The sequence below is a fragment of the Notothenia coriiceps genome, unplaced genomic scaffold (genome assembly GCF_000735185.1).
Source record: "Notothenia coriiceps isolate Sejong01 unplaced genomic scaffold, NC01 NC01_scaffold00024642, whole genome shotgun sequence".
NCBI classification, from domain to species: Eukaryota; Metazoa; Chordata; class Actinopteri; order Perciformes; family Nototheniidae; genus Notothenia; species Notothenia coriiceps.
The window spans coordinates 18764-46584 of NW_011357343.1; the positions used below are offsets into that span (position 1 = coordinate 18764).

Consider the following 27821-nt stretch of genomic DNA (forward strand, 5'->3'; position numbering starts at 1 on the left):
ATATTGAGTAAGAAAAAGGTTGATAAACGCTGTGAGAATGGGTCTGCAGAGAGAATGGGTCTGCAAGTGTGGCTTGATATTGAGTAAGAAAAAGGGTTTAAAGGTTGATAAACGCTGTGAGAATGGGTCTGCTGAGAGAATTTCGCCGCGATCCCAACTGTCTGTTATCAGCCTGCAGCCAGGGAGGAGAGATCAGCAGAGCTGCATGCACTGAGTGTGCGTGTGGATTGGTCAATTTGGAACAATCAGCGGGGGCTTAACGTAACGGCTCCGCGGACGTAACGTAACGGCTCCACGGATTGGCCCATTTAGTTCCGGGTACGTGCTTTCGTAAGCACGTACCCGGAAGAATCAAATGGACGATGACATTTCACCAACGAGGCGTTTTGGGGAGGTATTTTCTGTGTTAGAGTTTTACTCGCTACAGGGTGTACTTTAAGGGTTTTGACTCTGCAGACCGTTTACATGCAGAAAAACCTTCATAACACACAAGGGGATGGGTAATAACCGGAAAAGCATGACATGCAAGTAAAAAAACTGTATTTGTAAATAAAAACGAAATTCAAAGCTTGGCCCTCTTACTAAACTCTTGTTAAATGTAGTCATTAAAGTATTACTTGATAATATACAGTTGGACATATTTAAACATATTATTGAAAAGAACCTCGCTATGATCAGCAAACCGAAAACAAAAGGAGAAACTGTGCCTCGTGTTGAAATGCGAATATTCCTGGAGTTCTTTGTTTGTGTGTGTTTGTGCGTGTGTGTCCTTGCCTCTTTGAATTTCTCCAGAGACTGCTCCGGCCCGAAGACAAACTGCAGCGGGACGTCTTCACATCGACAGTGCGTCCGCCCGCTGGAGCGCAGGACATGCTCTGCCACTTTCTGCAGCGTGGCCGAGCTGATGACCCGAGAGTGACGCAGAGCAGAGACGATCTCATCCTCCACCAGCCAGCGGATCTGAAACACACACACAGCAAAACAGGACAAACACATCACTGTTGTGTAAGTGAGGAAAGAGCAAAAGTATGTGCCCTGTAGTTTTCAGTGAAAGAGTCTTCTATCTCAACAAAAAAAATGCTGAATATACAATGCAAATATTTGTATAAAGTAGAAAACAAAACCAAAGATTAAAAAGAAAAAATGCTGAATTATCAATAGAATATTCATATAAAATAGTATACATGGTAAAAGATATAATGGTTATTATGCATTTAATGCCCTTGTTCAAAAGGACAAAATGAAAGTGAAGCTTAAAATTGAGCTTGAAGAATGCGATATGTAGACTCACCGCGTCCATGGTGGACAGAATGGCTAACTTGTGAGGAAGTGGGAGTTTGCATAATGGATCACCAGAGACCCTGATGGAAGGAAGAAGGATATGAGAAAATGTTTTTCTATTATTCAGATCGGTATTGTCTGGATGTGTTGAACACACTCACCCGTCAGCAGCAGTTGCCCTCAGACTGTCCAGCCCGGCCATCAGCCCCTCATCAGAGCGGTAGGAGGAGGGCTGCCCTGGTGAGCGATTCAGGGACACACTGCTCTCTGAGGTGTACCTGCGCACAGAGACATAGTGTCGTCATCATGTCGACATGTCTGGCTCTGGCTCTGAATTAAGATTTATTTCGCATTAGGACTCATTTATGGCTTTTGAAAGCAACTTGAATGAGCAAAGCAGCACTGACAGGATTTACCTTACTATGGTTATTTAGTTTCCACATTACAGTACAAAATGTAATCATCAGGATAAAGATATTTCCATCAGTTACAGAAGAAAGTATTTTAATCAAATAGAAAGTGAACATGTGCTAAAAGATAATGATCTTCTCTTGCAAACATGCTGAGATGGAAATACTTGGACTCACCTGTTGTGATGGAAATCAGCCATGACTTCAATCTCCAGAGGTAGTGTCAGGACGAAAATATCTAAAGTGACTGAGAGCTCATTTAAATCCACAGACTGTAAGGCCTCTGCGTTTTCCAGGCAGGAAATAATCTCACCTGCAATCACAAAACTCAAATTAGCTCTGCAACAAAAGCAATATTATCGTTGGTCTTACTTCCCCATTGGATGTGTGACTAAGCCACATTTCAATATGATTAACAGGAATAGTGTCATCTTTAGTGTTCACATTGTGCGTCTGGTACCCACCGAGACAGGTGGGCAGTGTTTGCATGGGCATGGAGCCGTGGCAGCTCTTCATGTTGACTGAACAGGTGACGTGAACAAAGAGCGGGGGCATGTCCAGCTCGGGCCCGTCGGCCTCCAGCAGGGAGTCCCCCTCCAGGATGCTGAAGGAGTCTGCGTCCTGGTTCACAGTGTTGGAGTCGGACAGGGAGTGCTCGTGCCCCTCTGCCCGGGACCCTGAGGCTCGAGGCTCCTCGTACTCCACCACCAAGTCTGTGTCGCTCTCCGTCATGATGCAGCTGCCCGAGAAGTTCTCTGCACACACATTTCTTTAATTATTATTATTATTGACTCGGTTTGTCTCTACCTTCACAAAATAAATAAATGATTCTTTACAGGCAGTATAAGTGAAAACTAAAAAAGAAGCTTATCGTATGCCTACATCTGAAAATGTTTTATCAAAACACAAAACTAAAATAAGGCTCACAACATTTGTAAGTAAGCGAATTACCCTCACCGTCCTCAGTGGCTTGTTCAGCCTCTGACAGCAGCTCCTCACTGAGTCTCCTCCCTGTGTCTCCTTCCTCTGAGTCCTCCTGAGGAGACAAGCAGTCTGCTCAACATGCAGCTCACACATCAGCAGCAGACAGCTTTCACTACATATCTTTGTATTACATTCTATATATATATATATATATATATATAAAATATTCTTATGTATAGATATACCTATCTATTATATTGTATGTTATTCTCTACAAATTTACACTCTACTTCACTGCATTTAAATGTGTCTATAATCTAATCTAATCTTAGTTTATTATTTTGATTATTTGTGTTTGTTTTTCCTTTCAATTTATATCATCTCTGATATTAATTTTTAGATGCAGTGATAATGAGGTACTCTGAGGAATAGATGTACCGTATATCTTTCTATGTTAATTTGTATATACACTGACTGTTGTATTTTGATATTGTGTATTTTATATGTTTATTTATTTAAAATATAATTTATTCTTAGATAAAAAAAAAAACATAAATATATAATTCCTCCTTTTGTAAGATCTTTTTTAAGTTGTTCAACTTCATTATGTCCAACATTCATTTTGTAATCAGTGTGAAAGAGATATGAGGAGCGAATTAGCACAAGGACACTAATTACAATGGCAAAACACGACCAGGTCAACTCACCTCTTTCTTGCATGAAGGCGGGCAGTAGAAGAAGTAGTGTGGGTTGGAGGGCACCGTTTTGAAATACTGGCTCACGACCCCCATGAATTTATCCTATCGAATGATTCAATTCAAACATTGGTTTCACCGTGTTAGTTTTGCATCTCCTGGACTTACTGATTATTCAGAGGAATAACCACATGTACTTTAAAATGAATAAATAATGACCAGAAATATATATCTTTATATTGTACCTGTATGATTCTGTGCAGATCAGGATACACTTCACACCCGGGCTGTGTGTGCAGCAGACTCAGAGGGAATAGTGGGATACTGGCTGCTGTGGACTCATGCAGAATTGACGGAGAGGACTTCCCTCTAGATTCAGCTTCACTGGCATCCTCCATTTCAATACTATCGCCAAAAGCATGAACATTAAACAATATCAAATGTGTTAGCTCATAGGAAACTGGCTGAAAACATGAAGCCTCGCTGTATCAAAAGCATTTACGGTGAAGTTGAAGTTGTAAAAGTTAAGCAGTTCTACATAAATATACATTGTATTACCTGGATGAGGAGACCAAGGCTGGCCTGTCCTCTGCTCGCTCCTCCTCCTCCTCCTCCTCCTCCTCCACCTCTCCGATGGTAAAGGTGGCAGCGGGGCTTCTGTCAGGTTTTGGGGTCCCGCCCCCATGCTCCCTGAACACCCGGATGTGTCCACAGAGGGTGTGCAGGAAGGCAGTGACGTCGATCTCCTGCAGGGACTCCTCACAGTAGTCCATGGCCATCAGCAGGTCCTGGGAGCTGATGCTGTAGGCCTGCTGCAGGCTGCGGTACACACCTGAGGAACAGCCACTGTTATTTGCATTAAAAACACATAGTGCACGCACTTTATTCAATAAACTCTGTTCCGTACATTGCTCTTGTGATTGCAAACATACACCACTGAACAAAATCTTTAGACCGGGGAAAAATTACAAGAATTTGCATTTTGCACTGGTGGATTGTAACCAGGTTGTTAGTAGAGCTTCAAAATGCAAAAAATAAGAAACGGGAGCAAGAGACCAAAATAGAGAGTAGGCAATTTATTGAAAACTGCATTTAAACTCAAACAGGCTGTTCATCTGCCGATCAAAAGTTTAAGACCATAGCCTTAACAATAATAAATGTATTCTCTTGGTGTTTATTATTGAGAAGGATCGATACGTTGTTATTAACCTGTTAAGCCCCAAGCCTGTTTTTCAGGTTTCAGGCTCGAAAATCACCATAACTACACTTCTAAAAGGGGTAAATTAATAATCTTGTTTCTCAAAGCAATGATACACCTCTGAGTTGGATGTAGAAAAGTCAGAATCAATAGAGATTTTTTTTTATTTTAAAGTAAATTAAAGTAAATTCAGATTGAAAATAGTAAAACAAATTAAATGATAGTTTCCGTCAAAATAAACCATTACTTATAGTGAAAACCACCCTTGAATGATGGGATAGTGACGAAAAGCTTTAGGAATCCAAACTATAACATATAATAAGTACCCTGTATCAAGATTGATGCAAAACAAGTGACAAAAAACCCACTTCTGGGGTAATTTGGGTGTATTTGCCATATCTCTGGAACCCATCGGTCGATTTTGATGATTGACACCTCTTTTGAACCATTAGAGCCAATAGAATCAAGAGGAAGTCCTAAATCCATCTAAACATTACCATTGGTGAATGAGAGTGATGCGCAGCCAGCAAGCTCAAAACCGGAAGCTGCGTTACACTCTCATACACTCTATGAAAACTCCATTATTGACATAAATATGATGATGGTGGATTACCAGTAATCATTACAAAGTGACACAGACACATTGGATTAACCTTCAGCAGCGTGTATATGCGTTTTAATGCCCTTGAACACAACTTTTGATCAGAAAACAGCAAAGGTAAGACGTATTTGCTGTTTTGGCCCCGTAAAGTGAAGTTATGTGTTGTCTTTGCTTGCCTTTGCTGCCGTGAGTTCTCAGTGATGATACTTATACCATTGGAATCTGTGGAATATCAGCTTTCATATGATATCTTGTTTGTGCAGATCCGATGAAGTATAAAAGATCGTTAACGTGAGTTATGTGCTAAGTGCGTTAGCACTCTTTCGCTTAGTGCTAGTTCAGACGCTTGGCCGGGGGCTATGGGGCTTAACAGGTTAAGCTACATTTGGGATTTAAAAGTAGATTTTTTATTATCTAAAAGTTTTCTTAGATTCAGTATCAAATCATTTTAACATCTTTACCCCATTCTTAGCTTTGAAATGTTTTACATTTGTACAAGTAAATCTCCCTGTACTTGTAATTGGCTAATTGTACAGATGTGTGTTTGTCGGTCACCTCTGACGTAGCTCTGGTGGTAGTGCTCCTGAAGCAGGCTGCAGAAGGTGGCCAGCTCTTTGTGTTTGTGAGGCTGGGCCAGGAGCTCGGTCCAGGGGGACGGACTGCTGCGGTCCTGAGACAGAGACCTGCACAGCAAACACACAAACACATACACAAATACACACACAGTAAATAAACATACAGTTAGAAAAGTGATTTGGTACCAACAAGGACGAGAACTTTTCAAATGTTCCATTAGTTGTTTTTCCTCATATTTGTGTAATGAATGTACAACATTAAAAATACAGACAGTTTTATGCGGACATTTTGAATAAGCACAGAGAGAGATTTAGCCTTCAGCCCAGAGCTCCACCAAAGTAAGCAGTATCCAAAGAGCTGAGCCGCTGGAGCTCTGCAGCCTGCGTGTAAATCGTTGTATTCGGGAAGAAATAGGACAAAAAGGAGGAAAAACATGAACGCTTGAAAAAAGATCTGGATGCCCAAAGTGTTCATATCCATGTAAGAGAAAGGCGTCAAAGTGCTGCAACATGCTCATAACTCTGTGCAGGGAGTGTCAGACAATCATATTCAATCTCACAATCAAATGAGAAGCCATAATTGGTTTTATTACAATACACATAATTTTAATTTAAGAAAGATTTTCTTTATTGGATCTTGAAATTAAAATTATATGGATGAATCAATCAGGTGGATTATGATAATGGTAAAAGGGATAGCATCGTCCTGGTTTTTATTACATCTCATTTTAAAAACATGATCCCTGTTTTCTCACCAGTGTATGTGGTAAAAAGCAAGTAAATTACAATGTTTTTGCAGACACACAAAAGACACATACTAGTTTAGTTGCCAGCTAATACAGTCTTTTGTGAACCCTAAAATGTTGAGTACCCCAAAGATTTATGTTAGAAATGTATAGTATGGGTCCGCAGCACATAGAAACTGTCGGATGCTGACCTGCATATGTTGGGCAATTTGCACTATTAGCATAAATTGCGTTAATAAGCATGAATTATTATTATAGCCCATGTGGACAATAGTTTAAAAACGGCTTGGCTGATTTGGGCGATTTGGGGGTGGGTTTGGGGGTATGTGTACTCTTGGTGGGCTGATTCTGATTGATTTTGGGTCTATTTTGAAGTTTTTGTGGATTCTGGATAAATTGGATTAGATCATTTCTTATTTATTTGAAAATAAATTGTCCACAGTCGAGGTTATCATTTTGCTCTCTATATCCAATGGTCGCAACACTTCAGTTAGCCCAACGAGAGTACAAATATGGCCACTGTCTGGTTAAAACTGCCATTTTTGATCCTGATAGTGTCAGAAATGCAGTAAAAAACCTCAAGAACCCCAAAACCACACCATAAAATTGTCCATATCGGTAAAGCCATCTTTAGCAGGCTATCATGCTATTTCATGCTAATTAACGCAACTTGTGCTAATTGTGTAAATTGCCCAACATGTGCAAGTTAGCATCCAGCAGTGTGTATGTGCCGGGGACCAGTAGTGTGTATGTGCTGGGGACCAGTAGTGTGTGTGTGTGTGTATGTGTATGTGTGTGTGTGTGTGTGTGTGTGTGTGTGTGTGTGTGTGTGTGTGTGTGTGTGTGTGTGTGTGTGTGTGTGTGTGTGTGTGAAGAGGAAGCGCAGACAGGCCTAAGAGGGAGAGATGGCTGTGGAGCCTCCAGTATTAGAGAAGCAACATTTTCCCATGCTACAGGGGACAAGTGCGTCCAATGAAAGCTGAGCCCCTCAGCAGAGACGGGAGGGGGGGCAGAGACAAAGAATCAACTACCTGAACTTTGTCTGCTGAAACATCTCCCAGGACTCTGCGTCTTGAGCTCTATTCTCACGTGTGAAGATAATCAGAGACACACATGTTAGCAACCGGACTGCAACGCCCTTCTGATGACATTAAAAGGGTCAATTATGTTCAACATTGGTGGGGAAAGATGTTATGCTTATAAAAACGTATGGCACTCAACAAACAATTTTCTGAAGTCTGGGATAACAGCATGTTGACTACATGTAAAACAAAGCAGTCAGGCAGGTTGTAACCAAGCACATTTTTGCCTAGATGATCGAAACCGACCCAACCTGCGACGGATCCAGTTTCAACCGTTAACAAATCTGTTTTTTCCTACGCCAAAACCGGACAATTTTAAACCAATTTACCAACTAATTTACGGCTGTGGCTCAGGGACTAAGTGGAGGTCAACCAATCGGAGGGTCTATGGTTCGAATTCCAGCCCCTGCAGTCAACATTTCAAGTATTGTTGGTCAAGATACTTAACTCCAAATTGCCCAAGTTGTTATTACATTACATCATGTTACTTGTTAAGACGCTTTTATCCAAGCGACTTACATACTCAATACTGTGGGCAATCCCCACAGGAGCAATTTGGGGTGAAGTGTCTTGCCCAGGGACACAACGACATGCTGACTGCACTGGGGTTTGAACCTGTGACCATCTGATCCCCATACCAAGGTTCTATCCACTGTGCCACACGTATTGAAATGTATGAATAAAAGCATCAGCTAAATGACATGTGAAAACTAAAATGTCACACACATATAGTACAAAGAGTTTGATAAACTCCTCTCACTGCAACACATATCCAACACACCAACTTGGGTCGTGGAGGTCAGATCTGATCATCCTGCTGCTTTACCCACAATCCTCACTGCTGCTGCCTTCAAACAGCAGCTCCTCTCTAAGACTATATCAACACTTCAAATAATCTACAAACACATTCTCTTCTCCACATAGGCTCAACTACGACTATTTCTAGATCAGATGTCAGAAATGACTCTACCTTAGTTAGTACAACTATATTATTAATGATATATTAAGAAGTGTTGTCAAGACTACAATAGAAAAAGTAATTACATTTACCACATGATCATTTTGCAATATTGCCACATTCTCACTGCAAACATAAACTCATTGTCTTACTTGCAATTCAGAAATTATCTGATAGTGAGTTTTTCTGTTTGGAAAGTTAACCTCACATATGATCAGATTATGCATTCAAAATATAAATCTATCATCCAGATTAGCACTGTAATTCCATTAAAACTTCTCACAGGGGTACCAGTTGCTTTCTATATGTGGCCCCTGCTCCACAGTACCTGAAGAACACGTCCCTGGGCTGGCGGCTGGTGCTGGGCTGCACCAGCTGCTCCTTCAGGTGCTCCAGGGAACAGTTGTAGACGTACACTGGACATCTTAACTGGGTGCAGTCACTGGTGCTCTGCTGGGACACCTGCCGGCTGAAGCTGATGTGGAAGTCTGCCTTCTGGGGTTCAGAGAACTGGACGCCTTCTTTCTCTGTACGATCTGGAAAAGGAGAAAAATTATGCATCACTCATTTTAATCCAGTAATATAATAAATACAAATATTCCCGATAATGGCACTTGCAAGGGGAATACTTTCGCAAGGGCGAACTCTTTGAAATGAATTGCTCCAGTTTCCTGTTTTTTTTTAAAGATATCCACAAATGTATACAATTATTACGATTTAGTGGACACTACACTTCAACTGGAGTATGAGACCTACCTGAGCCCGGGGTCCCCGTCCCTGACACTCTGCTGTCCCAGCTGTCCTGGTGCAAGTTCAGGGCCTCTGGGGGCACAGCCTGGTCCTCAGACCCTGGTGAGAACACAGGGGACCTGGAGGTGAAGAGTCCGCTGCTGGAGCTCCTGGGTAGTCTACCAGGCAGACTGAGGCCGGATTCGCTGGTGGAGCCGGACAGGGAGTCGGCCTGAGATTTGTTGCTGGGAGTCAGAGTGTCGTCCCCCTGCATGCTGGCGCTGCCCTGAGGCTCCAGCCCGGACGCCATCAACATCAGAACATCTGCAGAAAACACACAGTATTCACATTTAACTTTTTCCTATGAAGAACGTGTTTAAAATAGTGGTGACATTATGCAAAAGTAAAGAAAATTACTAGTTTTGACTTTTGGAGGGGCGATAAGGCAAATACACATGCTACAAAGGGCTTATTATCCCTGCAGCGTTCATATTACGTGCTCTCTTTGTTCCTACAGAGGTGACTCCTGTCCGCTATCTCCCACTGCTGTAAAACTCCCAAAAACTGGCTTGCGCACGTTTCAGCAAAATGCCTTTTCCCCTTTTTTCACGACTTCTAAAGCAAATTAGTTCAGAACATTAGTCATGGATTTAGGTGTGCTGTAACACGGAGGTAGGGATGGTAATAACTGATCTCCAGTAACTGCAATACATGCAGCTTTTGCTAATTCCTTAGCTTATCTTTGCCTTTTCACTGCCATGCAAGTCGTGGTTAAATCCACACTGGAATTACAGAAGGCAATTAGGGTCAAACTTGGTGATGTGATTAATTTACGTAAAAAATCTTATACGTGTAAAGGTTTCCAGATTAATCCTGACCGTTAACGTGAGCAAAACCTCCCCATTTTATAATGCTCTTAATGTCTTTCATTTTTGTAAAGCACTTTGAATTGCCTTGTGTTAAAATGTGCTATATAAATAAACTTGCCTTGCTTTACCAGGCCTTGTTTAAAACCTATGAAGGACATTATAGTAAACAAAATGCAAAGTGTACCTGTGTATGAAGCGGGGAGGAAGGTAAGGATGATCTGCTGAGAGCTGATGTACTTGGCATAGCACCTCCACTGAGGGGCGGAGCAGCTCCTCTCCCCCAGAGACGGCTCTTCGTCCACCAGGTCTGCGTTACTGAAACTCTGCAACAGACACAGGTTTACAATAGAACTCATTAATAGAGTGGAGCGTTGTCACAGGCCCCGCTGCAGATATGAGCAGAGAAATCAAAACGGTCTTATATAAGAGACAGGCCTCTATTTATAATTCCCATTGCTTTATTATTGGTATATTTTATCAGATTTTAGCTTGAAAACTAAACTCTGTTTTCTGATGTCCCCAATATTTAAAAAGACTACTATCGATGAACACTTAAGGCTTGATAGTGAACACATGTAGCATAACCAACCTTTCCACAACAACCCAGTGTTTCACAAAACCCTCTGACTGCTCAAATTAAATTATACATATCTTGAGGTGTCTGGTAAGGACAGATATTTTTTTTAACATAATATAAGACAAACATATCCCGCACAGTTTCCTGCTCAGGTAACTGTGTTTAGTTTTTCCATCACATGTTATTCATATGAATGTGACATATGGTCGGTGTATGAAAACAGCTGTATCACCTGTAAAGTGCTGGTGGAGCCCATCCCCTCTTTGCTGCTGCCGGTGGTGTGGAATGACGTCATGGTGTCATGTCTGTCTGGAGGCTTCACAAACTCCTCTGACAAAACAGAAAACATAAGAGCAGACATTAGAAGAGACAGTGGCCCCTGCTGCAATCGACTAAAAAATGACAAATAAAAAGGGACATGCCATAACCTAAAAGCCCTGTTGTTTTTTCACAGGGCAATCAGTGCTTTGCACTCTGGTACCAGAAGAACCTCCTCCAGCTCAACACAGAGAAACCAAGGAGCTGGTGGTGGGCTAGAGGAGGACATCCAAGGACCAGACATTGAGGTTGTGGGATCTTATAAGCACCTGGCTGAACAATAAACTAGCCAGATAATTATATTTCACTTTATATGAAAGGAGGGACAGAGCAGACTATCTGCTGAGGAGACTGAGGTCTTTTGGAGTGTGGGGGCCCACCTTTCTTGACTCTGTGGTGGCTGTCGGTTACCACATTCTCTGGTAGACCACCACACACAGACCAACACTTTTGTTCAAAATATACATTTATTTGCAATAAAAGTTCTATAAATCTTACTATTCAATACTGTTATTACTGGCTGCTACTTCTCTACTTTAGTTGATATGTTCACTTACTTTTATAATGCTGCTACGTGTTTGCCTCTTTAATTAATATGTGATTGTACTCTTTTAGTTTGTCTTATCTGCACTGTCCCCTTTGCTGTAACAACCTAGATGTCCCTGCTGTGGGACGATACATTATTTCTGATTCGGATTTCTGCTTTCTGATTCTGAGACAAAGACACGCACTGACCTTTAATCACAGGTAAGGAAAAAGGAGGAACATGGCCTTCCCGCTCTCGCTGGAAGATGTGCTGCATGAAGGTGAAGTGGTCGCTGTCAGCGAGCGGGATCTCTCTGTCGCTCAGCTCGTGCTCCAGGCTGCTGTGGAACAGACTGAGCAGCAGCTCGTTGGGCAGACAGGGGGCGCTGTGGCTCTGCTCCTCCGTCTCCACTGCTGCACACACAAAGACAGCAAGGAACAGTTACCTCAAAGGAAATACTAAGGTCTTGCTCCTTTTCTATTTGAAATACCTTCAGAAAACAGAGCATCGTACCTGTGCTGAAGGTGAGGAAGAAGATCTCCACCTGCTGGCATTTTGGGAGCAGCTGAATGAGGTCGAACTGGAAAGGAACCATGTGGATGCTTTCCTCTGAGGCCAGGGCATCACCTACGCACACACACACACACACACACACACACACACACACACACACACACACACACACACAAAATCCAGCCTTCATCTTAGACACTTTTTGAATATGACACATAATGCAATATACTTTGTCAGAAACAAACAAATCCAGTTATTTCCAATTGTTTTCTTTAAAACCAGCAATTTAGAATTGATTGGAACTACATTCTCCTTAATATGTATGTTTTCATAAAGTTAATGAAATACTGTGTGTCTTTTGTTCAATGTGAATACTACTTTTACTTCAGCATAGGATCTGAGTATTTCCTCCACCTCTGTTTGAGAAATGACAGTGTGTCAAGTGTTCATTTTCAAAGCAGGAAATGTAATCTTTCTACATTGCACGGTGTTATCTTACCAATCACATCCTTGAGAGGAGCAGCCAGTGAGCAGACCTGATCCTTATTCTGACACAGCTGGCACAAATACTCAAAGGTCATCATGGTGGACATACAGGCCAGATCCCTTGGGTAGATCTGGAAGAAAAAACACAAGGTCATTTTTAAACATTACCTTAAATAACCTTACAAACAGATATCCATACATAGATGTATACGTAGGGACCAAGGCACCCATGGAGGAAGCACTGAGTTTGCATTATCCTATTTTGTTAGTTTGAACAACTTTTTCTAAGTTGCTCGATTTTTTTCTAGGATAATCTTAAAGAGATTCAGACCCCCATGCCCCCCACCTCAGCTCTATCTCATAGTGAATAAGTAAGTGTGTATGAAAACCCTTTACACACTGCTTGAGGGATCTCTTGGTACTTGAGGCCCTGGAAGTGGCGATGGGGGTCCATGCAGTTCATCACGATGCCGCTCTGAGGCTCCACCCAGCACTCCGTCACCAGGTGCAGCTCTGTGTCCATGTCAACCGCCTCCACCTCTGTGTCGTTGTCTTCATCAGTGGAGAAGCTGGAAAGGCAAAAGACAACAAGCTGACTCATGTAGTAGCATCAGTGTGAATTCCAACATATGCAGAACATACATCCAAGACCAACACCTTTAGTAGCAGTAGTAGTGGTAATATTAGAGGGTGAGAAACAGGCAGCATGAGAAAAGTCCTTTTTGATCATGTAAGCATAGAGACATGCACAGAAGAGGCACAAATACAAATATGAGTCGGAAAATAAGCATAATAGGGCCCCTTTAAAATAAGGCGCTCTGTAAGATGGTTAATGGCAGTCGTACCTGTCCTTAGTAGATGTAGAGTGAGGTGGAAACATGATGTACTGAACAATACAAGAGTGACTCTCTCTGTCCGTTTCCCCTGAAATACCCTAAGAACAGACATTTAATTTAATTTAAATAAATTGAAAACTCTAGAATTTTGTGTTGCTAGAGATTGTGTTTCCTGCTGTTCTATACCTTCATCGGCAGCTCGATCACCATGTTCACGATGCCCTCTCCGCTGGCAGCAAAGTGGAAGCCTTCTGAAATGCGGATCCTGCCAGAGACATCAATTAATTATAATTAAAAGCACTAATGATCTATGTAACCTGGCAAACAATAAAATACATCTCTCCTGGAAATGTTTCGCTCAGAATCTGTTTAACTGTCTGTTGTAATGTGTTATTGAATGTATAGAACACACACACAACAAGAAGAACAAGGTGAGGTGTGTGAACTCACTCTGACAGCATGGTGAGGATGTGAGCGACCGCCTGCATGGCCACGGCCGCTCCCTGGCTGCTCTGCACCGCCCACACCCAGCGCTGGTGAAGGAAGTAACGGGACAGAGAGGCCAAGGTGGAGGAGGCCGTCCGGTTGGCTGCCATGCTCAGAGGGACAGAGCTGTTGGAGGGCTGAGGAAAGTTCTCCATGTTGAAAATGAACGGAGTCTGGAAGTCCAAGGGGAGCTTCTCGTACCTGCAGAGCAGTTCCTTTCATTTTAAAGTGTTCATTTCACATAGAGGATAACCTGAGAGGTCTTTAGTCTCTTTGCACATCACAGTCTGACTCATTTGTAGTCGGTCCCAGTTGTAACCAATACTTTTTATTAAGATATTCTAACATTGCAAGATGAAAGAGAGTTTTACTATCAAATCAATCAAAGGGGCAGTACTAAGATGAGGACATATACTAGCACCATTTATATTTCACCATATTGCAACATTTATCTGAATTTAAACATGTTAGTGTTTTCACTTTTTAATATACTCCCCCTTATAATCACTATGATTTTGTATATGAATTTTATATATTTCAATTTTTAAGTGGCATAATTATTTGGCTGAATGTTGTAATCATTATCATTTATTTATATAGCTTATATAGATACTACTTATTTTGTTTGAATATTTTATTCGTTTTTTGTCATTATTATTATTTTTATTATTAATTAATGTATATATTTAATTACCGTAATTTTCGGACTATAAGCCGCGCCTTTTTTCTAATTTTTCGACGGTGCGGCTCGGTGCGGCTAATCTATGGATTTTTACAGCTAACGGCCACTAGGGGACCTCCTAAATCTATGGATTTTACAGGTTACAGTCCACCACCTTTAACTGTATGGGCTCTATGGCCGGTCCGCGCCCCCCACCTTTAAGCGGCGGGCTCCAGCAGGAAAAGCTGGAGGCCGGAAAAGAGTGAGACAGGTAGCGCGCAAAAGTAAAAGTGGAACCGAGAGTGGTACGAGAGACAGAACGAGAGCAAGACAGACAGACATTGCGAGAGCGAGACAGTTTGTCCCCGTACCACTGGTTGAAAACCACTGCTGTAGATCACTGCCGGTACGTGCGCTGGGACCGCACCGTTTAAGTTGAAAGTTGAAAAGTTTGTGTGTCTGAAACGCTATGTGATACAGTAGAGTTTACACAGCACAGTACATGTTCTGTAGCTACTATTGCACTAAATGGTAACACTTGAATACGTTATGCAAATATGCAACTTGTTTGTTGAAATGTTAATAAATGGGAGCTTCCTCAAACAGCCATCTCTTTCCCGACAATCCCCTCTGTGCACGAACCCTTACATATGGTAATTAAACATTAAAACACCTGCGGCTTATAGTCCAGTGCGGCTTATATATGTACACATCATTCAATTTAGCTGCTGCGGCTTATATTCAGGTGCGCCTTATAGTCCGAAAATTACGGTATGTATACATTTAGCTTTCATTTGCCTAACAAAAGTATGCTTTTGGGTTCAACTTTAAAGCATACAATGAGGCATGTTTCCTTGCTTTGTTTCGCTTATACTCCCAGTAAATAAATGAATTTTGTGTTTTAATAAAAAACGTGTCTATGAACAAACCAAGTCATGACACTTGCTTCCATGTCCTGCAGTTCTGCTGCCCTGCTACCATGCACTGACCTGATGAGCAGCTTCTCCAGAGGCTTGTTGAGCACCACCACACAGGGCCGGTCCGACAGAGCAGGTTTGGGGGCGAGGATGGAGGGAGACTTGGAGGGTGATGGATTACCGACGATCTTCCTCTTGGTCTTGGGTGTGGCCTCTTTGTTCTGAACGCGATGAGGGAAGCGGAGTTTGAGGATTTGCTGCCGCAGCTCATCTACAATCTGATGGAAAACACAAGTGTCAGAACAGGTGTGTGCAGGTGTTTGAAAACAGGAAACAGATTATGAAAACCTAAATAAGTGCTGCCATCATTTTAAGGTACATTGCTGTCGCCACAGTAAGGAATATTTATTTTTAGTTGAAGAGAAATTACCATTTTAAAACACAAAAATCATGTTAAAATCGATATATTGTGAGAAATTATTAATTTAGTGAGTAAGTAGCCATGTAATAAATCAAATCAAATTAAACTTTATATGTATAGCCCAATATCACAAAACACGTTTGTCTCAGTGGGCTTTACAAATAGAAAACAAACTACATTGTATATGATGGAGTTACGGCAAAAGGAGAAGACGAGATAGTGGGTGGAATACAAATAAAAACAAAATAAAATAAGATACAAAAAATAAAAATAAAAAGACATAAAACATTGAAATTAATTACCATAAAAATAAAATAAAATGAATACCAGAAAATGCCAGCTCTAACTGAAGGCTTTGTTAAAAATGTAGGTGTTCAACGCACTCTTAAAGGTTTGGACACTCTCTGCCTCTCTGATTAAAACAGGAAGTTGGTTCTAGGACTCCTGATCTTGTGTTGCGGACTCTGGGCATAATAAGCATCTACTGTTGTATTATTGTATTATCTGCACCTATATTCAAGTATCCTCTTAATAAGACAATATGCTGTCTGTGAGGCAAATTCAATAAAAACAAAAGGCAAAATGCTACCCAATACATCACTAATAGTAAAACAACAACACAGAGTGGAACCATGCACCAAACAATGAACATAATCATGTGATCTCCTGCACATTCAATGCACCTTGTTTCTAACGTGCGCTGGTGTACCGATGGGGAAGCCCAAACGCAGCACCATGCAGGGCGTCTTGGAGATGAGCCGGACCAGGTAGAAGGAGGAGGGGGGCTGCTCCGACGAACTGCGGACACAATTCATCTTTGTTTTTTTCCATGAACTGAACAATTTTTAACCAAGTTGGTATGACATGAGATCCTCACTTGAAACACAACCTTTATGGCTTGTAACAGCTTTTAAGTGCATTATACACTCGCAATACCTTGGAATTGTACGTAAAAAAGTTTTTATTCCTTCAGAGATTACTGGATTTATGATTTTTAAAAGCCTAAAGAGAAGAAATGACTTGATACTGTAAGTAGTACACATGAGAACGGTCTGCTCTTAGTGCTTTCTGCTGTCTCACCTGTATATGAGTTTAACATAGGAGTATCCCTCCACCAGCACGAAGCTGCTCCAGTCCTTCAGCAGGGACGTAAGGGCGGAGTGGGAGATACGACACTGGATGGTGCTGTAGCGGCCATTGTTCCCAGCTGTGTGCAGATGTTTGGGGACAGGCCTGGAGGGACACAACAGAACCAAACAAATATGGCAGAAAATATGGCCACACAAGTCACTTCCTTTGCTGTATCTATAACTATAGAACCCTCACATGTCATGTTCAAGGATGATAGCAATGCGATGCATGTGCAGCCATCTCTGCCAGAAGGTGGCATCCATAGAGAGGATGGGCTTCCAGTAGGATGCAAACTGAGACTGAGAGGAGTCTTTGGATCCACTGTGCTGCAGGGACAGGACCTGAGAGAAGAGGAGCAGACAGAACAAAGGCTGGCTGAGAGGATAGAAAATAGGGGAGGTGGATTAGCAGTGATTACAGTAAAACGTTGCTGCTGAAAGGTTGAATACATTGTTTATTTCCTTATTGTCAACAGAGTAAATAAAAAGACCCATTGGTTCTACTGGAGACTGGAGTATTTCAAAAAACTGCTCACAAATACATTGTTTACTTTTTGAAAAAATGACTCATTTGCAGTGTTGGATTTAAACATAATGATGCTACTGTACCACTGTAATAACGTTAGCAACTTTTGAAATAATTGTGTCAACCTGGACTTTACCAAATATGTTCTATTTAGAGTCAAATGTGTGCACGTTTAACTGACATGGCAGAGTTTCATAAATCATAAAGTCCATCTCAGTGGCAGATCCTGTGCCATTTTAAACCAGTGTGTAAAGTTCCACTTGCTTTGGCACCCCCTGGTGGTAGTACCAAACCAATCAGGAGTTTGCATCTACATATTTACAATCCTTTTCTACCGAGGCACGTCATGAGCTGTGGAGCGGTGCATGAGCAAGCTGTTTGTGAGACCCCCCAAAAATAATGGATGTATGAGAACAACAAGAGCACAGTTCGGACGTATTCCACCATTGTTGTTATTGTGAAAGTAATTCAAACTAGTGTTGCAGCAACATAAACAGTGATGTAATGACCTGACGCCTATCAGACTTGATTTGTGGCTGAGTTTGCAAGGTGAACCAACAATACCACAAGCACAAAACTCAGACAAGACACCATTTTAGTGGAAGAGGGGTGAGAGTGGCTTGAGTGTGCACAGTACCGGAGTAGTAGAGCCAGGAGGGATGTAGAACAGAGGTACTCCATTTTTTGTGCTTTCAGGAATCATGTAGTTCTCAGGAATTGAGTTAAAAGATTGGAGGTGCACCAACATCTGGTCAGTCTGGTTGATGCTGGAAGGACAACACATACAGTTTGAAAAGATTTGCTACCAATGCATGATGGTGAAATTGCACAGAATCTCTATTTGTTTTGCATGTTTTTTTCCAGTTGTACCTCTGCAGAGTGTTCCAGAAGCGTCGGATGACAGAGGTGCGGTACGGGCTGGTGATGGGTTTCCTCTGAGTGCAGCTGATGTCATGTAGGATGTCGTAGCTTCCCTCCATCGTCACCTCCACCCTGGTGGTTCTCTTGGCGGGGTCCAGCGGCCAGGAAGCGGATGCCAGGTACTCGATGTGCATGTTGTGTTTCCACAACAATACCAGCTTCACCTCCAGCTGAGTCCCACCTGAACAACCAGGATGGAGCTCAAAATATGCTCCTGGACTTTCCAAATATCTGAGACGTTTTGCAAAGACAGGCTTACCTTTGGTGAGGCTGATCTCTCTGATGGTGTAGCCCTCTCTCAGGCGCACGGACACCACACTGATCAGATGGGCATGGACTTCCTTTTCTGTGTGCTTCTTCCTCCTCATCACCAGGGCAGGGTTACCGCTGGCTGACACCAGGTGCTCATTGAACAGTTTGTGTTGGGAAACTACACAACAGTCAAGCAGCTAGAATGAGTGTTCATTTCTTTAACAAAAACAATTGTTTACTCTAATTTACATTTGGTCTAGAAACCAGTTAATAGAGTCAAAAAAGACAAAACATTGAAAATACCATTATATAAAATTTATTTTATATAACCTATGTCCTATCAGAATGTTTTTGTTAGAAATGAATTTCATATATATACATAAATTAGAATAACTGGGTGTGCAAGTGTTGGTAAAGTTATACATTCTTCCTTCTTGGTTAAAAAATAGGTCATATTTACATTTAAAAACAAAAGAGACTTATATTTAAATAAAAAATGATGGTAATTAATAGATCTATTTTGTAATTGTAATTCATCTGTACCGGTACTTTAAAAATAATGTATGTTTAAATAAATATATTTAATTCCAAATCATTTAAAGTGTTGGTGTTCCCCAAGGCTCAATCTTAGGCCTACTGTTGTGAATATATTTCCAACTTCAAATACATTTCCTTTTAGATTTAAATAGGATTTGACAACACAAAAGATTATTTATTTTAGCAATTTGCAGTCATTTGTGTTAAGTGTCTATATATCAGACACATGCACCTGTCTCCAAATTATAATATTGAGTCTGTTACTCATAACCCACAGAAAGACTGAATAGTATTCAGAGCGGCCTCACCACAGAAGTACTCGGAGTTCATCGATTCGGGGGTGTTCAGGAAGGAGTATGTTAGGAAGGCCTTGTGGTAAGTATTCATCTCCTGGCTGTTCAGGTCCAAATCTGGACAGCTGGGCAGGTATGAGCCGAAGGTGGCTAATGAGATGAACTTCATCAGCTCTACGTTGGGGATATAGCCAAAGCTGCAGTCGTATGAGTATGCACCGCCAACCTAGAAAGGGGCAAACACAATACAAAGGTCGGTGAGTTCAGTACAATGGTTTCATCGTGGTTCAACGTCATGTAAACACTTTCTGTGTAACAGTTCTTTACATTGGACTTCCATTGACATGCACAAAATATTGCTGTTTCAACATATTCCAAAATTCAAAGAGCATGGAGCAATCTGGTTCTTTTTCTACCTCTGTTTGATGTTTCACTATTGGAGCCGCATTGGTGTTGCCAACTGAGAAAGTTAAAATGAACCCCTAGTCTTACAGTGACAGACAGGTCAAACTCTGCTAGTGGTCAAGCCCACTCATATTACCAGAATCAACCGACTGCTCACAAATCATTCTCACTTCTTCCCGTTAAGTAACTCAAAGCTACTTCAGCTCATCTAGGCTAGCTTGGAGTTTATTTTACAATGTGGAAATAATTCAACACATATTGAGAATCTAAATGGTTACTATTTTACTTGAAAAAGTTTTAGTGGGATAGTGGTCAAACAAATATAGAAATACCGCTTACACCAGAAGCAATGGAAATAACACTGTCACATTAACAATGTTGGATTCCATCTGAATCAAAGAAGCTGGATAAGTGAAAAAAAACAGAGCTGAGATCTTGTTTACCTGCACAAAGGAGCAGGCGATGGTTCCACTCCTGAGCTGGTTCAGCAGGGTTTCACACACGGCCACATCAGGAACACTCGTCACTCCATCTGTGATAATGATGATACCTGGAACACACACCTGCATGTTTAATTGCCAATTCTCAATATCTTCTTATCATTATGTGTAATCAAGTTACATCAACTTCCAATTGTGGAGAGATGCTGAGGACTAAAGGAAGTGCAGCGTCGAGTGCGAGTTCCTTAAATGTAAAGGGACATATGAATTAGTAGTTTGATTGAGAAACTCAATGTGAACATAAGACGAACCGACCTGCACTGGAGTTTGGTGGCAGCAGCTGAAGGGCCAGGATGCCTTGGCGTACCATGCTGACCAGACCCATATCAGCCGACACCATGGAAACGCCTTGCTTCCCTTGGGGTTGTTCATACTTGATGTTGCTGGGAAGATCTGAGCTTTGGACCGACTCAACGGACTGAAGGCACAGGAGATATAAATACATTAATGTAGAACTTCATTAAAGAATTAATAATACACAATATTTGATGTCACACTTATGGTCGCTTTGGTGGAAATGGTGCATAGTAGAGTAAACATATGACAACATGTTAAAGTAGAGAGCTGAGAATATTTTAAAAGGGGTAGCGTTGAACAGAAGCGTGCAAAATATTCCGAAGGGTGTGCGGGATTCAACCACTTAACAATGTGTTACTATTTAGAGCTGGACTGTGACCTTTTACAACACCCTACTACGTGGCTCTCAACTCACCTACTGAAGACAGAAATCTTTTCAAAACACATCGCACACCCATAAAGCTGACTTTCAATACAAATACTCTTTATTTTCTGAAACAGCTGGTCACTGTTGTTTTGTTTTACCTTAATCAGACTATTTTCTGAAGCTGATGAATCCAAATGTGTTGCTATAGTGAGTTTCTTTGGCAGCGGGACAGTGTACATGAATGTGAGAAAACTAAACAATAATGAATTACTTAGTGTGACAGCATTTTAGAGATGTTTCTGTTAAATGTAATCATGTCTCTTAATCTATGTCTCGTACAAATATGAGAGTGCTCTGACTTTAAGGACAACATTTACTATTATTTGCGTTAAACACTTGCAATTAACTTATGTGCCTTTTTCTTTGATGTGTTGATGTTTTACCTTGAAACAAACAGTTGTACAGTGTTAGGGTGCTACTATGGAAACATTTGGTGGAGTTTTTAGCTAGTAAATAAACAACACACACATTGTGTAGTCAAAGATAAAAGTGATTTGTCTCGATTTTCTCACAACTTCTAAAAAAGCAACTACATTGAGCTCGATTGATGTGTCAATGGAGCTCTATGGCACAAAGGAAGAAGATACTGTAAGTCAGGCTTTTATACACGCACACAATATTTGGTAGTAAATACATTTAATGTATGCTCCGCACAAATAAAAACGTGTAGAATATCTACGGCTTTGGGCTTTTAAAGAGGCTGACACGAAAAAGACACGATTTATGTGTCAGTGCTTCTCTTGAAGAAAATTGATATTTTTTGTTTTAAATATGAGATATATTGTTTCACTCCCTGCAGCAGTCAGACTGTAGAATCACCAAGCCCCCTGGTAAAAAAAACCTCACACACAGACTCCAGTCCCACTGCAGTCAGCATGTCGTTGTGTCCCTGGGAAAGACACTTGACCCCAAATGGCTTCTGTGGCCACAGTACTGAATGTATGTAAGTCGCTTTGGATATAAGTGTCTGATAAGTGAGATGTAATGTAATGATGTGCAATAGCACTGCCTGTAAATATACAACTTCGTGAATTACCACAGCTCATGTGCAATTTAAACTCAAATGCAATTTATGCTTTATTTTTCATTCTTTTGTAAACATTACCATCTACTTCAATTTTGTAATGGTCACACAAAAATGATACTGCTACTTACTTTTTTACAATGGTGTACTTATGTGATTTTTTTTTTTACTCCTTGTGTTTTTATAACGTGTGCCTACTTTTTTTTTTTTTAAATATTTAAGTCTAATATTTGTATTTCAATCTGCACTGTAGCTGTTGTAATGCCCCAAACCTTTTTCACTGCAGGACAAATAAAGGATTTCTGATTCAACTAACAACATTTTTTCTTATCTTTAAAGGATTAAAAAAAGAAGACATTGTCAAAAGACTTGAAGAGCACTTGCCTGATCCTGCTGCTGATGCAGGACCTCTGCGATGCTGCTCTCCACCGCTCTGAGCTGCTGATAGATGTAATTCAGGAACTCCACCAGGTCTGTTCTGTCCAGCTGACAGCCCTGCACCAACACCTGCGGGGGGGGAATAGCCTGTCAGAGGACTGCCAACGAAAAACCAAATACCATACATGACACACCAGTATGGAACAGGATCACACGTAAACTACTTCAGTGACCTGATGGGAAGTGAGGCCAATAATGGATGAATATGCCAAGATGGTGAGGAAGATCTTCGGCTTGAACAGCTGATCAGTTCCAGGGACTTTGAATGGTTGAGCCAGACCGGCCAGACACCTGGATAAGGCGTGAAAGACCTCATCGAAGATCATCTCTCCTGTGCTGTCATCCTGCACAACAGAGGACAAAACACCATTTCTGAGAAACTGTTGTCCACATTTACAAGAGCGCTTTATACTGTAAGTGAATTGCACTCCGAAACTGAGACATGCTAAATTACCAAAGTACAGATTTGTATAAAATGGTGCCCTAACAGAGGTGCAAAGATGCAGAGAAGTGAAAGAGAAAATATGAATGACTTTGTTCCTCTTTTTGATTTTATTTTGGGGTTTAGAGAGTGAGGTAGAACAAAGCATAACCATGTGTTTGCAGTACTTTAAAATGTCTAGTTTTTTTATGGATAGTTGTATACAAATATGTTTAAGGACAAATGTTTGAATCCTTCCCATAACCGATGGACCCTGTCTGCCTTCAACCTATTTGGATCTGATGTTCACAGAGAGGCATACATGTCAGCCTGGATGGAGACAGTGGACTAAGGGGTTGAGCTGCAGCTTTGACAACAATAAAGTATAAAAACTTCAGCTGTAGAATTATAACTCAAGCATAGGATGGCAATTAGTGATCATCATCAGAGGCCTGTACTACAAAGCCGGTTCAACATAACCTGGATATGTTTGAGTTAGCCGGTTGGCCTAATCCAAAACATACGCACTCTCGCTAAACGCTCCTACGACGCTGGTTATCAAGTGGATCGCTCAAGCCAGCCGTGTCCTATCTAGTTAGGTGCGCGTTCACATGAAAGGGGTGGTATTTGGAGCATTTGACCAATCACAAACATGGAGAAGCGTACTGACAGCGCAGCGCGTCATACTTCCTGAATGAAAAGTCAACTATAATATTAGACAAATATAAGACGTTAAACTTTAAACATCCATGACTTAAACACTTTATCCAGGATAAAAGCCACACCTGCAAGGTGAATACAGCTGGTAAAAGAAAAAGTGTTTGAATGGGTACATTAACAGGTTTATGATATCACTGAACGTCTAAGACACGAGTGGATCTGACTTTAATTACATTTGACTCGAGTGTTTCATCAACTTAATGTGTTGCTTAAAATAATACTTCTGCATACAGTAGGCTATGTGACACTGTGAGTGTTGCACGGCCAGATACGGCTCAACTGAGTCAGATAAGGAAATATATGATACATTATGATGTGATATGCCGCGGACTGTACTTAATGTTACTCTGACCCGGTTACTTATGTTGTGGCAGATATTTAAGTAAGCTTTCTTAACGCTAATGTTATAATAGTCAGATTGCTCTGAAGATGGGAGGTGATATTCTATTAATGTTCACCTTCACACAGTCGGTGATTTTTGCCGGCCGTCTTTCCTGCAACGGCAGCTTTTCTGTATTTCCTTTCTCCTGTAATATGACTTGATCGCTTTAAACTCTGCACACGGAGCTCTGATTGGTCAGCAGGCGGTGCTTTCACTGAGTTGATCTCTTAGCCTGCAACCTAACCTGCTCCGGGGCAGGTTAGCCGCACAGCATAAGTTACCATGGAGATCTAGCCCGCTAAAAAGAGAACCAGCGTCGTAGGACCGGAAAGCCGGAGTTTTCCCTGAAGTTAGCCAGCTAAGCGAAAATCCTGCTTCGTAGTACAGGCCTCTGGTGTTCCTTGAGATTGTGCTGCACTTTGTGTACACAAGTACTCAAGGTTTGTTCAGTCCATAACTAAATCAGATGTACACATTACAACTTAAACAAAAACAGCCGCTTGAGTGATTTTTGCAATTGTATGCAACCTGAATATTCGCCAGGAGCCAATATAGTACTTCATTCAAGTTTTATGTCAAATTAGGTTTTAAATTTTTTTCGACTTCCACCGATGCGTATAAGCTTTGCAAATTCACATGTATTCACTTCTTTGCATTGCCTTTGTAAATAATCGTGCTGAAAGAAAGGTGTATTTGTGTTTGGTCTGAACACAAAATAAAACTGACATTATTGTTTTGAGCCTTATCCAATGCAATGTGCACAATGGGATGCCAGCACGTCCAGAGTACATTGGTTAGTAGCACATTTCAGATACATGTAGCTGGACCCAAAGGCAATGCAGCAGAGGATATGTACTTGAGGGAAACAAATTAAGGTTTCATGTACGATATTGTGTATGCATGCAGAAAGATCTATTCTATCCTGACATAGCAACATTAGAAACAAGATTGAGATATTTCTTGTTGCAAGTTACAACCACTTAACTGAGTCTTACCACGATCCCTGTGGAGGGGCTGAGGTCCAGCTCGATGATGAAGCGGTACCTCCGGGCCAGGAAGGTGGCTCGAGTGGACGGCACCAACATGTGGGGGTACGTGGTGGGGGGGGAATCTGTCTGCCATCCTTTGGGTAAGATACTCAGCAAGTCCAGCTCGTTCTCCGAGTTCAGCTGTAAATAAGTCAAACACAGTATCAGTATCGTATTATTTGAAATATTTAAGAGGATCAGGAATATATGAAACTGTAACAAAAATATGTTTCCACCTTCGGGTCATCTTTTTTTAACTTTGTGCTTTTTGTAGACTTTTTGGTTTATTATATTTTAAGGAATGTATCAAAACAAATTCCAACTGCATTGAATTTGGGGATTCCATAGTACCCCTATAAAGCAGTTTGAAGAGGCCCTATTGTGTTTTTTGGAATATTACCTTTAAGGGGCTTTTTCCTCAACTGCCTAAAATATGACCAAAATATGCATCATTAGCCCTTGAACAGTGGCTTCGAAGTAAACAGTACACATCTTCACATGACTTTGGTCTTTGTGATCAACTCACCAGTTCAGGCTTTGATGCTGGCCAGATAACCTGGTTCAGTTTACCAAGAAACCAGGCCAGACGCACATTCCTGGAGATGCGATACTCCTCCTTCATCAGGAGGTAGATTTGGTCCGCCTCCTCCACCTTCCAGTGACAGACACATAGAACATTGTCAGCATTAGGAGCAGTACAGTAGAGTATGTTTTGCATTATTAGGGTGGGAATTGGCCAGTTTTTTTATACCGACTAAGAATACAGCACTGATTTAGCCTCTGTTATTGCATTAACTAATACATCTTATTAACATTAGTCTTCCTGTAATAAATCTGATGTAAACTCACATGTTGACACTGACGTTCAAGTTAAGATTCATACTCAAAACTGAAATGTAAATAAGAACAACTGTGCAAATGCTGTACTTAGGTACAATTTTGAGGTACTTGTACGTCACTTGAGGATTTTCGTGCTATGCTACCTGATACTTTTACTTTACTAAATGTTGGAGGTCATTTTTTAATTCATTTAAAAATATTAGTTACTAGCTACTTTGCAGGAATGGACCTCTAAGACTATGAATCAACCAACAAATCAGTATATATTATTATATGTTAAGCTACCTAGCAGTATATATCAAGTCCTTTAAATAATCCCTACTTTTACCGAGTGAACATTGACATAAATGCATTCATAATAATCCTAATAGAAAAATGTTATATGTTTTTATCTGATATGGGCAATAGCCTACTAGGAAATGTGTACTTTTTTTGTTTGTACTTGAAGTATATATTGATGCCAATCCTTTTTGTATTTTGTACTTAAGTACACTTTTGAATGGAGGAACTTTACATACAGAGTATGTTTACAATGTAGTATTACTATGTTTGACTTAAGTGAAAGATCTGAGTATTTCTTACACCTCTTCTCAAACTTAATGCATTTCTTAAATAAAATGCACTACAAAACTGTAGTTACCAAGGCACTGCATCTCTATGCTGCATTCATCAACACTATGCTGCAGAGCCAGACACACAGGAACTGATTTGAACTTAAATGTAACTGTTAGCTCGAGACTAACGTGGCTCGTGCTCACTTGCAGCTTGGTTGTTATTGCTAGCTGTCGAGCTAACGTACAGCTAACACTAGATTCTATACGTCAAGAGGTGTTAGCAAAGCTCTATTTGCTTGGGACTGCTCATACTTAGGCTTTAATTGAAACAGGACTTTGTCTGCAGACTTTTAGGGCAAACAATTTGATTAAAAAACGTGCTCTTATTTTCCCAAGATATGCAGCCCCTGTTGTTCTTTCTGCAGCCAAAAGGTAAAGGTACCTCATTGTCCGGTCTCTCTGCCATGCCGTGAATCACATAGGGACTGCCTCAGCTGACCGGTATTCACTTTGTTTTGTGGAATATAATCCGCCCAATACTTGTTTATCATTTGTCTTGTCCGGTCTTGTCAGGTGTTCGCAGAGTTGTGTCGGTTTGGGTGACAGTGCATACAGTTTCCGGTCAAATCTTTCAAAAATAAAACGTATTTGACCCACACGGACATAAGCATATTTAAAATGACATTAGTATATGACATTAGTGTATTTCCATGTAATGCTACTTTTATTTCACTACATTTAAAAGGGAAATAAGGTATTTTTTACTCTATTATATTAAACAGCTTTAGTTACTTTTCAGATTTTGCATTAAAAAACATGTGATCAACTTTTTACATAATGCATCTCTAAAGATGTAATTACTGGTCTAACTGTTTCACGTAAAAACAAATGTAGAAGTATACAACATATTAAAAAAAAGGTTTGTGTGTACAACAGCAAAATGCTGCTTGATGCAACTATTTTATTAATCTTATAGGCCTATTGTCATATATAATAATATATTTATCACATATGAAGGGCCATTTTATGCAGAACTAGTACTTTTGCTTTTTATACGTACATGTTCTCTTGAGTCTGTACTTTTACTTAAGAATGTAGGACGTGTATTTATAATAGAGAATTTTTACATAATGTATTGCTACTTTTATTTCAGTAAAGGATCTGAGTAGTTATTCCACCATCTGATCTTGATAGAGTAATTTAAGATGATTCTGAAATGGGCCTTTAGCCATAATGAGTACTTTTACTGTTGTAACTTTAAGTATATCTTGATGATATTCTTTTGGACACAGGACTTTCAATTCTAACATAGTTATA

General features: G+C 40.7%; 1 protein-coding gene across 1 annotated transcript in view; it reads right to left on the reverse strand.

Moving 5' to 3' along the window:
* szt2 (SZT2 subunit of KICSTOR complex) overlaps positions 1 to 27088 on the reverse strand; it is a gene marked incomplete at its 3' end in the record, with an annotated part of 44086 nt that extends 16998 nt beyond the window's left edge. Inside the window, exons 1-37 of the mRNA XM_010782348.1 lie at positions 26947 to 27088; positions 25637 to 25762; positions 25078 to 25251; positions 22733 to 22903; positions 22506 to 22628; positions 20629 to 20791; positions 20317 to 20423; positions 19484 to 19694; positions 18646 to 18816; positions 18336 to 18567; positions 18103 to 18232; positions 17136 to 17281; positions 16890 to 17042; positions 16493 to 16607; positions 15461 to 15666; positions 13775 to 14011; positions 13511 to 13589; positions 13334 to 13422; positions 12889 to 13057; positions 12502 to 12619; positions 12003 to 12116; positions 11699 to 11902; positions 10878 to 10975; positions 10253 to 10391; positions 9227 to 9523; positions 8799 to 9006; positions 7462 to 7509; positions 5665 to 5792; positions 3869 to 4142; positions 3556 to 3715; positions 3323 to 3415; positions 2643 to 2727; positions 2156 to 2446; positions 1869 to 2004; positions 1443 to 1559; positions 1292 to 1361; positions 775 to 960 (exon numbers count right to left, since the gene is read on the reverse strand). Of these exons, the coding sequence (XP_010780650.1) occupies positions 775 to 960; positions 1292 to 1361; positions 1443 to 1559; positions 1869 to 2004; positions 2156 to 2446; positions 2643 to 2727; positions 3323 to 3415; positions 3556 to 3715; positions 3869 to 4142; positions 5665 to 5792; positions 7462 to 7509; positions 8799 to 9006; positions 9227 to 9523; positions 10253 to 10391; positions 10878 to 10975; positions 11699 to 11902; positions 12003 to 12116; positions 12502 to 12619; positions 12889 to 13057; positions 13334 to 13422; positions 13511 to 13589; positions 13775 to 14011; positions 15461 to 15666; positions 16493 to 16607; positions 16890 to 17042; positions 17136 to 17281; positions 18103 to 18232; positions 18336 to 18567; positions 18646 to 18816; positions 19484 to 19694; positions 20317 to 20423; positions 20629 to 20791; positions 22506 to 22628; positions 22733 to 22903; positions 25078 to 25251; positions 25637 to 25762; positions 26947 to 26970 (5592 nt within the window). The remainder of the gene's footprint in view (positions 1 to 774; positions 961 to 1291; positions 1362 to 1442; positions 1560 to 1868; positions 2005 to 2155; positions 2447 to 2642; positions 2728 to 3322; positions 3416 to 3555; positions 3716 to 3868; positions 4143 to 5664; positions 5793 to 7461; positions 7510 to 8798; positions 9007 to 9226; positions 9524 to 10252; positions 10392 to 10877; positions 10976 to 11698; positions 11903 to 12002; positions 12117 to 12501; positions 12620 to 12888; positions 13058 to 13333; positions 13423 to 13510; positions 13590 to 13774; positions 14012 to 15460; positions 15667 to 16492; positions 16608 to 16889; positions 17043 to 17135; positions 17282 to 18102; positions 18233 to 18335; positions 18568 to 18645; positions 18817 to 19483; positions 19695 to 20316; positions 20424 to 20628; positions 20792 to 22505; positions 22629 to 22732; positions 22904 to 25077; positions 25252 to 25636; positions 25763 to 26946) is intronic.
* Between the last annotated feature and the right edge of the window lie 733 nt (positions 27089 to 27821).